Source organism: Juglans regia, chromosome 6, assembly GCF_001411555.2.
Source record: "Juglans regia cultivar Chandler chromosome 6, Walnut 2.0, whole genome shotgun sequence".
In the NCBI taxonomy this organism is placed as follows: Eukaryota; Viridiplantae; Streptophyta; class Magnoliopsida; order Fagales; family Juglandaceae; genus Juglans; species Juglans regia.
Window position 1 is genome coordinate 28,527,129 of NC_049906.1, and position 12,365 is coordinate 28,539,493.

At 33.8% G+C, this 12,365-nt stretch overlaps 1 protein-coding gene across 1 annotated transcript; it reads right to left on the reverse strand.

Annotated features, from left to right (window-relative positions):
• Nucleotides 1–1,567: 1,567 nt before the first annotated feature.
• On the reverse strand, nucleotides 1,568–4,992 carry LOC109010523 (phosphatidate cytidylyltransferase, mitochondrial-like). The gene is given in 13 exon segments (XM_035690747.1): nucleotides 1,568–1,645; nucleotides 1,941–2,002; nucleotides 2,005–2,077; nucleotides 2,477–2,561; nucleotides 2,785–2,917; nucleotides 2,987–3,095; nucleotides 4,105–4,197; nucleotides 4,365–4,378; nucleotides 4,381–4,432; nucleotides 4,512–4,574; nucleotides 4,674–4,730; nucleotides 4,842–4,910; nucleotides 4,912–4,992. Coding segments are annotated over 13 exon segments (918 nt in total). The 5' UTR covers nucleotides 4,942–4,992.
• Nucleotides 4,993–12,365: the final 7,373 nt, after the last annotated feature.

The following is a 12,365-nucleotide window of genomic DNA, read 5'->3' on the forward strand; positions in this document are numbered from 1 at the left end:
AATAGGCATAGCTCATGTACACATGAAGTATACAAAAGAACACCTAAATACATTCTATGAATGGTAAATTAAAGACAAAAAGTCATGCACATTGTTCTCATTTAGTACAAACCGAAGCAGTAAAGTGTGTATAAAAAAAATCTGCAGCTCTGCCATTGTGCACTCCTTGTATTCAAAACATCATTCCTTTCCGACCAAAGAGCACATAATGCACAATGAGATCATCTTCCACACCGCCGCCACTTGGGAATAGCCTTGAATCATTTTCCAGCAGCCCAATAGATCCACCACCCTCAATGGCATTACCCAAGCAATATCAACCCTTTTAAAGATCTCATCCCACAACGCCCTTGCCACCTCACTGTGCAATAAGAGATGATCCACTGATTCTCCACTTTTTTTACACATATAGCACCAATCCATCACAACACATCCCCTCTTTCTCAAATTATCCGTGGTTAAAATCTTCCCAAGCAGCAATCCATACAAAGAAATCTACTTTAGAAGGCACACGAGACCTCCAAACATTCTTCCAAAGGAAGAGAGTGTTAGCTTGTGATGTCAATATTTTACAATACACTGTGACTGTACATTTCTTACTATCATTGAGCCTCCATTGCATTCTATCTCGTTGTGCTGTAAGGTGTCCCATGGAGTATATCAATCTGAAAAAATCTGACACAATGGACAATTTCCAATAATTAAAGTCCCTATTAAAAAGGATATGTCATTGGTAAGAGCTGTGAGAAGATACCTGCACATCCGCCACTGAAGCATCCATATTAGTAGCAATACGATAGAGGGCTGGGAAAACCTTATCTAGAGCACGATCTCCGCACCACATATCCCGCCAAAACCTGATTCTAGTACCCTTTTCGGCCACAAAACGTATATGTTTTCCAAAGCATGACCATCCCTTCCTTATAAATTTCCATAATCCCACACCATAACCCTTCCCTCACTCCATTGGAGCACAACCCCCCCAAGCACTTCCATGTCTAGCATCAATAATCTCCTTCCACAACGACTCCCCCTCCAAGTAGTATTTCCATAACCATTTCCCCAATAAAGCTGTATTGAATATTCTCAAACTGCATACTCTCAAGCCCCCATTTGAGACTGGAGAACATACGGTAGGCCAATTAACAACATGGTATTTCTTTTCCTCCCCCATGCCCCCCCATAAGAACACCCAGAAGAGTTTCTCAATCCTAATCGCCACCCCTGCTGGCAAAAGAAACAAAGATAAGAAATAAGTAGGGACATTAGTTATGGCACTCTTTATTTTTTTTTATAAGTGTAAGTATTATGGCACTCTTTATTAAAGTGAGACGACCCCCTTTCGATAATTACACCATTTTCCAACCTGCCAACCTCTTCTCTACCTTCTCCATTATCCCATCCCAAATAACTCTAGCCTTAAACTTTGCACCCAATGGAAGGCCCAAATATTTCATAGGCAACAAAGACACCTTACAATCCAGAAGGCTTGCTAAGCTATTAATGTTGGGCACCACGCCCACCGCAACCATCTCAGACTTACCAAGATTCACCTTAAGTCCCGACATTACTTCAAAACATAATAATAGTGCTCGAAGCGCTTGAATCTGACTATGGTTCGCTTCACAAAAAAGTAATGTATCATCTGCAAATAGAATAACTCCACCATAAAGTGCAGGGGCCAGCCACAAAGGAATAGGCTTGAGAGGTTGATAAATAAAATTTCTCATAAAATTAAAGGTAGCCTCATCTCAAGGATTTCCAAGCCTTGCACATTTTATTAGAAAGAAATCTAACAGCTTTAACATCACCAACATGTTTGACGCATAAAGCAGCAGAGAGGTTAGAACACTTAGGTCTCTCTCTTGAATAGATCACAAAAAATCAAAGATGGCATATTGAATCAGCTTTCTTTTGAGAACTTGAGGATCTAAACAGACCTGAGAAACATTTGTTTGGCCACTTCCAGACCACATGAATCTCAACAACTCCTTAGCCACTACTCTTCAAGAAATGGCCTATACCTTGACTGGAATAAATCAAATTGCCCTTGAACAATCTTCTTCACCAGGACAGGTTATAGAAATGCACTGAACTTTCATAAGAAAAGTAATTTTGTTAAGACTATACAATTTCACAAAACACAAAATGTCTTACCAGGTGTAACGTCCAATAAGATATTGATAAAAAATATCTAAATTATAATATATTAAAAAAAGAGAAAAATAAACTTACTGCCATTAACTAACATGCATTTCCCAATATACACCGTAAATAAACTACCAAAATTGGCACATTGTGTCCTCTACCTACCAAAAAGTTGAAATGTGCACCCTCTGTTGAGATCCGACCACCAATATTGTGTGGCATCACTCATTTTTACCCATTTTTTATCCATTTAAATGGTTGGATTTGAACAGGGCTATTTGGCATTCGATGGTACTTGGAAGGGTACAATGTGTCAATTTTGGAGCACATGTTGCAAAATGCAAATTAGATAGCTGGTGGAAAATGCATTTTCCCCTAAAAAAGGCGTCCGATAAGCAGTTACAAAAAATGTACTGAAGTGGTGATAAAAAATGAGGCCTTACGAAACTTTCAGTGGTAGTAGTCATAATTGCATAATGTCTTCCACAGGAATATCTTGTCGTATAAACTCAATTTTGTTAATCAATCACTATAAATAATACTTAAGTTTGGTCAATTGTTAGTTAACATCTTACAAATCACAGATACATATAGTTTCAGTAGATCCTCCCACAAATTATCGGGCATGCATAAAGCTATGAAAAACTAGGACCAGTTACCATCAAAAGAGCATTTTGAACTTTATCAAGCATCACCTTATTTCTGTCTTCTGCAAAAAGCATTCGCAAGTCACCCATATATGAGAGGCTACATATTTTGGCATAAAGATCTTCATCAAGAAGCATAATAAGTTATGAACTCTAATAATTCTAAAACGATCAAGGATTGGAATAGAAGCAAGCCTCAGTGAATTTCGGTGGCAAAAGGAGGAGGGCAGCAGTCATTGCAGCCTTTAAATTAGCAGAGTTTACATTTTCTATATCCAGGTCATCCACAAGTACATGAACCTGTATGAGAATGATAAAGCTTCCTTGAGATTAAGTTTACAAAGTCAAAAATCAAGAATGACTAGGTCCAGACTAGCAAGCAAATGCAATGCAGAGAAAGTTTGAGGCAGCCAATGTAAGCAGAGATTACAAGCTGAGACATTATAGGATATAAAACAGCAGAAGAAAGACACCATACTAGTTTGATCAGATAACGGACTAAGTTACTCATATCTACATGTTGACCTACTTTATGTGGAATTGAATGTGAACTCAGACTTGTGTATGTTACCAAACTAGGAATCATATCATGACTTGGGTTCAACAACCATAATGAAAAAAAAATATCTCTCCAAGAACCATCAGCAAAGAGGACTCTTCGGCAACTCACATTTTTGTAGCCACATGTAGAGAACTACCAAAAAAGAGAGAGATGGCTGGACAAAGGAAAGCCCTGTGGGGGGTCTGGTTTGAAGCAAAGAAAATATCCTCTAAAGGGCAATTAAGTAGAACAAAATAACATTGAATAGCTTCCGTGCAGCCCACATACTGTGAAAGCCGAAGGCATCTTAGTTCATTTCCATCTTCTAATCCGTTTTAAACGATGAAGAGTTTTTAAACTATATACAGAAGTTGTTGTCCATTACACTGTTTCCCTTCCATTAAAAACTGCTGGTAAGAAAAACTGACTGAAGAGTCAATTAACTAAATAAATCATTAATGAAAAAAGGAAAAAACACGATCGGTGCAAAATAATTTTGGCTTGTCCGGGAAAAGTAAGGTCCATAAAACATTTTTCGTTTCTTTTCTAAAATATTAGTATCAAATCCAACAATTTGTTCTCATATGTAGGCATATAATGAGGGGTTGAAAACAGAGATGGATGCAATATACAGATACATCATAAAAGTGCTCGCTAGAAAAATGATGTCCTGTTGGCATAAATACCCCTTTCGTTATAACGTCCCCAAGTAAAGAAATGAAGACATGAAAGAAATTACTTCTAGAAGCACTAAAAAGGAGGACATACCGGTTTCTGTAAACAACCACTCAAGTAGAATCTTTCCCAATTGAGTATGTCCTCAATCAAGTCATGCATCCGAACAACCCCATATTTGAGCATCTGTTACATTTGCTTCAATGTGAAAATTGCGGGAAATTGATCAGACGATATTACATGGCATAATAGAACATACACCAAAATTTTAATGAACATAGATTCTACCACATAGAGTAGAAGTGTGCACAATCAGAGACAGTTGATGAGTGTACGCATTGAAAGGTTAATACATTGTGATTCCAACAACAAAAGGGTTAAAGTGTACTCCGACACCAATTTCATCCGCAATTTCAGTAATCTAACATGATGAAACAATTTATAGTATCAGTGAAAATGAGACCAAGAACCAACAAGAGAGAGAGAGAGAGAGAACAAACCAGTTTTGGCCCTCCAAGGTGCACCATCCATGAAGAGTAGTGATTTGTGTTCATTTGTAGATTCTAGGTTATAGAATCAGCAAAATTAAATTCGATCAGAAATCCAAACAGTCTTTGTTCGCTACAAGGGATTGTCCAAAAAAAATAAAAGTTAGAACTTACCTGAGAATGCCATTGTTCAGGATTTGATACACCGAGAACGTAATCCACCATGGTTGACTGGAATGTCAGAAATTCATTAATTCAATGAAAACTGGCCAAAAAAAAAAAAAAAACATATGCTTACATTTGAGAATCAGAATATTAACAAGGCAAGAACAAATTTAAAACCATGTCACGATTGTTTGGATGAAGAGCTGAGCCATAGACACAGCAGAAGTCTACTGGGGGAAGAACTTTTCAGGAAACTTTCAAGCTCAGCTTTATCCATGATGACACGTGCAATTCCGAAGAGGATTTTTCACTCAAGTTTTAACTGCAGAAAAACATACATACCTAATCACATGAAAAAACATAGAATCGTTCATAAAATAAAATAAAAAAATAAACCCACAAAAAATTCAAATATAGTAGATGAAGTATGTAAAATACCAAAGAGGGATTGTTTCAAACAGTTAAACTATAGAAGAAGAGTAATGTTATATATACTTATAATTTTATTTATATTTTTATTTATAAAATTTCTTTTGTTAGTTTTCTTTTAAAATTTAAATTTTAAATTTTAAATTTTTTAATTTTTAACGTATCAATAATTGATATATGGATAAGTAAATTTTTTTATAAATTTTTCTTAAATAAATTTAATATTTTTCTTATACCTGAAGCTTGGAATGGTATCCAAAAAGAGTCAGATACAAATTAAGTATTTTAATTTTTAATTAAAAAATAATATTTAAGTGAATAAATATCGTATTATCATATCTAAATAAATAAGTAAATACGATATTCATAGAAAAAATCTATTTACAACCGGCAAGAGGAACCGCGGGGAACCGCATCCCAACCGGTTGTTTTAGGGGAAAAAAAAAAGTATCTTAAATGGAAGAACGAAGCATCTGGGTTTGCTTTCTCCACCATCATCGTTATTGAATAACTTCGGTTTCCTCAGGATAACGTTGGCTTGGTTTCTTTATCTTTGGTGGCTCATCATCAGCTTTCAGAGTGAATCCTTTCTTGCGCACAGGTCGAACCAAGTTCAAACCATCCAACGAACTTGATGACTGCAATCTGCACTTCCTTCGACCCATCAAAAGGAACCTCATTTATTTCTGTTAACTTGCCTTTTCTCTTATAAAAGTTTTTCTCAATTTCAAGATACGAAGCATCTGGGTTTACTTTTATTCCCATTATTGAAAAAGTTTATATCAATTTTAAGATGAAGCATCTGGGTCAGTTTGGGAGGATCTCCATCTCTAGAAGCGAAAACAGTGGTGGAGAGCAAAGGAGAAGGGAAATGAAAGGAGGTGTGAAGAGGAAAGACTGACCAGCTTGGATTGAGGAGAGCAAAGGAAAATAGAAGAAAAAGAAATGGAAAGGGGCAATGGCCTCTGCTTTTGATGCTTCTCCATTTTCTTTTTGAAAAAGAAAAGAAAAGTGTGGTCTGTGAAGGAAGAAAAAAAATCTGTGATCCTTAGTTGCTGCAGTGGTCTGCTATCGATCGAAGATGAAGGAAAATAAAAAATATTGTTTACTTTGAAGTGTGGTCTGCTACTCCACGGAAGAAGAAGAAAAATAGCAAATCTTCAAAGTGTGGTTGCTATCGAGGAAAGAAGAAAAAGTAAAACTGTACTTTTCTTTTGCTTTTACTTTTTGCCTTTTTACTTTCTTTTTTTTTCCTATATATTTTTTTTATCTTCCACGTAGTTTTGCCACGTACAACCGATTGCATCTCGTTTACGCACGTCGGTTGTACGTAGCAAAACTGAAAAAAGTATACTATCGTTTTCATAACTTTTTTACATCATCTCCTCCTTGTTTTGTTTTATTAAAATAAAATTTTATTACTATTTCTTAACTCATTTATTTTCATATGTTTTTAACTATTCAATTACTTGTCTCCTATATGCTCTTCTTTGTGTTTTCGACTATTAATCTCAAATGAGATTTAAAAAATATATATATATTTATCTTTTATCAGTGATAATATTTTCAAAATTGTAATTTGATAATAATAATAATAATATTTTTTTTTAAAAAAAATTAATTTTTCAAAATGATCAAGTTAAAAAAAATAAAAAAAATTAGATGTAACATTTTTTGTCAAATTTTAACAATAACAAAATCTAAAATAAACCTTCCTACAGGTGACACTGGCAACCCTCATTTATCAGAGGCCAATCAAAACTTGCCACATGTGTGGTACATGAAAGAAATGAGGAGGCACATTAGACTGAAACCCCCCTTCCTCTGAAGCCAAAAGACTCTCGATCCCCCCCTCTCTGCTCTCCCTCCCTCTCTGAATCTTCAAGACTCCCCCTCTCTCATCAAAATATTCCTATACACTTATATTTGTTATTTGAGACTCCCGAATGCCATTTTTTTTTTTTCATTTCCATATCTTGAATGTTTACCAAAAACATTCGGGAGAAAAATCACGATTTTGTTTTCATTTCCCAGGTTTTCTCAGCAGGCAAACAGGGCTAAGATTGAACTTAGGGGTCCTCAAGCATCAGCAATGAACAGAGGCAAAACCAGATATTTCTACAAATGAATAGAGGCAAACCAGATATTTCCCCCCTTTCATTTCTTTTTTTTTCATCTCCCACTTGTGGATGCGAGAAATATATGGTTTTTGCAGGTTTTCTTGAATTTGATGATCTGTGTTTGCTTTGAAGTCCAACAAATTTTGGTACATTTGGAAGTTGTTTCTTGAAGATTTTGAGGCCGAATTAGTAAAAATCAAAGAGCTCTATGACCTCCTCTAGGTCCATCGATGGCGGCTATGAAGAAAAAATTATTTGGTTTTGCCTCTGTTCATTTGCAAAGAAATAAAGAGGGGAAGAGTCATAACAGCACTACGAAGCATTTGTATAGATTCATTGTTCAATTGAGATTCTAAACATTTTCGTCTTAGGGTTTTTGTGAGGGAGAGGGAAGGAGAGAGAGAGAGAGATTCTGAAGATCTGTTTAGGGTTTTAGTTCCTCTTCGAATGTGAGAGAGTACACAGAGAGAGAAACGAAGGAGAGGGTTTTCGATCTGGTCTGGAGCTCGAGCGGGAAGGGATTTTCATGATCTCTTACTATACGTCCTACATGGTTTACAAAAGGAATACCTATTAATTGGTTTCCGATAAGTGGGATTTTTAAGTGACAGCGGTCCGAAGAGCTCCTGTTCCAACAATTACAACTATTTTTTACATGACTACTTTACATTTTCTAGTAGTCATATTTTCAACCCTAAGCTAGTCACTTTTTGCAAAGCCGAAGGCCCGAAAAGCAAATGCTCATATCCCATGTGGCACGGGAATACAAGAGTAGCATGTGCATTGTTTACGTGTCATCAATTTATTGTCGGGTGTGTGTAAAAAAGCACCACATCCGGATTGAAAGTTCTGTTTTGGAATTTCCCAAGTTTATTGCCGAGTACTGAAAACATTATCATTTCAAAAAAAAAAAAAATCCTAGCCTCATTGAATGTCAAGATTGATATTCTATCTCTCTCTCATCGATTTCTCTCTATTTTTTTCCAACTTTATCTAATCCAATACCTTAAATTCATTAGGTTCCGCTTGCTTGGATGCGACACACACAGTTATCTAACTTTCAGTTAAGTACAAACCCAGCCCCCAGTGTTTTTGTCTCCTCTCAAATGCGCAAGAGCCAACCCAGCCCCATGTTGGTTTCTATTGTCGATTCACCACTGGCCGTAGACAAATCAGAGGTAAAGATTGATTTTCTTCTTTCTCTTCACTGGTATTCCATCTCTTTCTCTTTGACTTCTCTCTGTTTTTTCTCTTCTTTTTCTTAGTTTATCTAATTCAATGCCTTAGATTTGTTAGGTTCAACGTTTTTGAAACCCATCTGCTTTCACTTCTGTGCAAACCTACTCCACATAAGTCAAGAAAAACATGTTGATTTGTTTCCCTTTTTTTGAGAAAAGAATTCTATTTGGAGGACGGAGTGCAAAGCAGACCCTCTATATCATTGGCATGGCAGAATTTGATTTGATTGAAAAATCTAAAATTCAAATCTCCTGCAAATCAAGTTTTGTCATGACAATAAAATGGGCAAAAGCACCACATTCGGATTGAAGGTTCGTTTTCTATTCGCTAGGTTTCGCTACTTTGGGTGAACCACACAACGCATTTGACTTTCCGTTTTGTGCAAACCTAGTCTACATTAGTCAGGAAAAACAAGTTGATTTATCAAGCGTTTTTTGAGAAAAAAGAAAACTCTATTTGGAAGCCAAGCACTCCATTCAAGGGGCATGCAGGTGTCTAGCCCATCATATATGGGTCTTTAAATGCTAAACTGGATTGGTGTTTCAAAGTTGGAACCCTGTATCATGTTAGGCTTCAAAATCTAAACCACTTCCATTTTAGCAACAAATATAATCACATAACTTCAATTTTAACTCCAAATGTACATACAAAATTTCCACTTCAATTTCATTTTTCCGATCCATCCTCCTCCACAGTTCAAAAAGCCTCGTTTGGATTGGAGATGCGATAAGATCATGAGATGAAAAATCTATGAGTAATAGTGAAATATTGTGTGAATAATTATGAAACAATTTGAGTAAAGATGTTTTATGAGATTTTGGAAAATAAGAGAGAAAAAAGTTGAAAAAAATATTATAAACGTAAAATATTGTTATAATATTATTTTTATTTTAGAATTTGAAAAAATTGAATTATATTTTATGTTTTGTTTGGAAGTTTAGAAAAATTATAATGATTAAGAAATCATTAGATTAAAAAGTTAAAAATTTAGAATTGAAAAGTGTGTGCTTGAGTAGTATTTAGATGTTAAGATGAGATAGGATGAGATAAGATGAGAGAAATCTGATTCAGATCATTGATTTGTCCTTGCTTTACCATCCTCTTTAAAGTTTATACCACACATGGAAGAGTTATTATTCTAGTTAATTGACCATGAGACTTATGATTGTTATTCAAAGAGGAAAGCATAAAATAACAAAGGTTGTTAAAATATTCTTTGAAAAATCCTACCTCGTTTGGACACTTAGAGTATGATCTCATAATTATGTGAATAGTAGTAAAATGATTTGAATTAAAATATTTTATTGTATTCTGTGAAATGAGAGTAAAAAATTGAATTAAAATATTAAAAAATTAAAAAATTGTTTGAATATAATTTGATTAGATGAAAAATTGTTTGTAAAAGTTGAAATGATTAAGTAATAATTAATAAAATATATTAATAACATTTTATCTCTTAATAAATTATCAACATATTCCATTTGATAATTATATTAGTAAGTTGGTAATACTAGTAATATACCGTACTAACACTTTATTACTAATATTAGTAATATACTTTAAGTCTATATATAAATTATTATATAAATCACTATAGTATTAGTAATACTAATACTATTAATGATATAAACATACTATCAATATAAACTTTTCAACACCATATTATATTGCCAATCAAATTGTGCCTGCCTAACCAGAATACAAGGCTAAAGCTAGTAGATCAAATGATCAAAAAATTACTTAAGATCTTCGACTTCAAATATATAGAACTTGACTATTAGACTTTAAACAAACTCTTAACTCCTAGTTTTAAATAATAGATTAATATAGTTAGATTAATGTAGAAACAAACCTTGAAATAACACGGATATATAAAACTTGACCACTAAACCTTAATGTATGAAATGTAATTCACTCAAATTTATTAGAACCATTTATTTATCCAAAACTACTTATAGAAAATAAAGAAGATTCTTAAATTTTTCCTAAATACAAATTTATTAAATGTAAACCTAACTTTTGAATTATAGGTGGAAGGCCTACCAAAGTGGCATTATAGGTTGGCATGAGGCTGCTAAGTGTTACTTCTATTTTCTTCCTTACAAACGCTCTCTGATGAAATTTCTTCAGTTTTGGCTTCTACCAAACTCTTTTTTTTTTTTTTTTTAATTTCTTCACCCCGTAGCCTTCCTCTCCAGCGACACTTATGTTTCATTATTATTATTTTTTTCTTGTTACATTAATAGCAGTAATTATTAAATAAAATTATCACTTCTCAAATTTTAAACTTTATTCCCATTTTATATATCTTTATCAATTTTAGGCTTCATTGTAATTTAATTTTTTTTAAAAAAAAAATTAAAGAAAAAAAACTAAATTTTTGGAAGTTTTATTGCCGTTTTATTGCCGTTGATCGTCAACTTCATGGTAGAGAAATATTTTTTCACCGCATAACCCCATCTTAAACATGCCGTTTTATCTTCCCCTTAACAAAGCTAGGGTTGCCGAAAATTTATTGCTACCAGTGTTGTCATCGTGCTGCAACGCCTCCACAGAACGTCCCTTCGACGGTAACCACTGCTCACATCTCCTCCTTCACACACAGTGTTGTCATCGTGCATTACGTATCTAGTGTTGTCATCGTGCAACCACGTTCCTCTGTTTTGCACCCTCAAAACAGAGCACTCCACCATCAAACACTCCCGTACGTACGTAAGACTCTCTAACTCGGTTTCTGAACTAGTTTTCCCGGGAAAACATCATGTTGCATATCCTGCTGAACTGTGCATATAAATTTAGTTGTATCTTGTGTTCAGATTATTCCTTATTCTGGTATGGTTGACTTTATCTGCGAGGGATCTTCCACTTGAGGTCATTCTGTGGGGGTAAAAATGATTAGGAGAGGTTTTGATTCAAAAATGAGTTGAGATGGATTGAGATGGTTTGTGAATAGTAGAATAAAAATTGAATTATTTATTATATTTTGTGTGGAAATTTGAGAAAGTTGTTTTGAGATTTGAAAAAATTGAATTGTTTATTATATTTTGTGTGGAAATTTAAAAAAATTGTAATGATGAGATGATATGAATTGAGATGGGTTGAGGTGGGTTTTGAATCCAAACCTCTCCTTAACATTGCAGAGGCCTATTGACCCATCATCACTTGAGGTTGTTGACCGTTTCTTTTTGTCCAACCAGTATGAAGATTTGTGTCCATTTTTTAACGCTACTTTACGCTTGCATTGTAACATGACTTGCATTGTTTGTTTTCGTGATTAGGGATGTAAACTCAAATCGGAAAATCAAAAAATTGGATTGGACCGAATTGAACCGGATCAATTTTATCGGTTTTGAACCGGTCCGGTCTGGAACCGATTTTTAAAATGTAAAAACCGGCCAATTCCGGTCCGGTTCTAATTTTGGGATTTTTTTAGGCCGGACCGGACTGGTTGATTAAAAAAAATAAAAAATAATATTTTTATATATAAATTTTGTACAAAATATTTTATATATATTAAATATTAATATATATAAGTTTTATATATAATGTATAATTATAAATTTTTATGTGAAATTTTATATATAACATATATATTCATATATGAAATAATTTCTTATTATAATTTATAAATTTTTACATAAAATGTTAATACTAAATTACTAAAAGTTTATAACTAATACTAATATATAACTTATAACTATACCAATAGTCTAATATTAATACTATTATATAGTCTAATATATTAATAAAAGTATAAATCAATTTTTTTTTATAAACAAATTTTTAATGATAAATTGTGAAATTTACATTTTAAAAAAACCGAAAAACCGGATCGGACCGGACCGAAAATCGGTAAAATCGGAAGTACCGGTTTAGGAGGGTAATCAGTGCGTAATCGGTTTTGAAAAATACA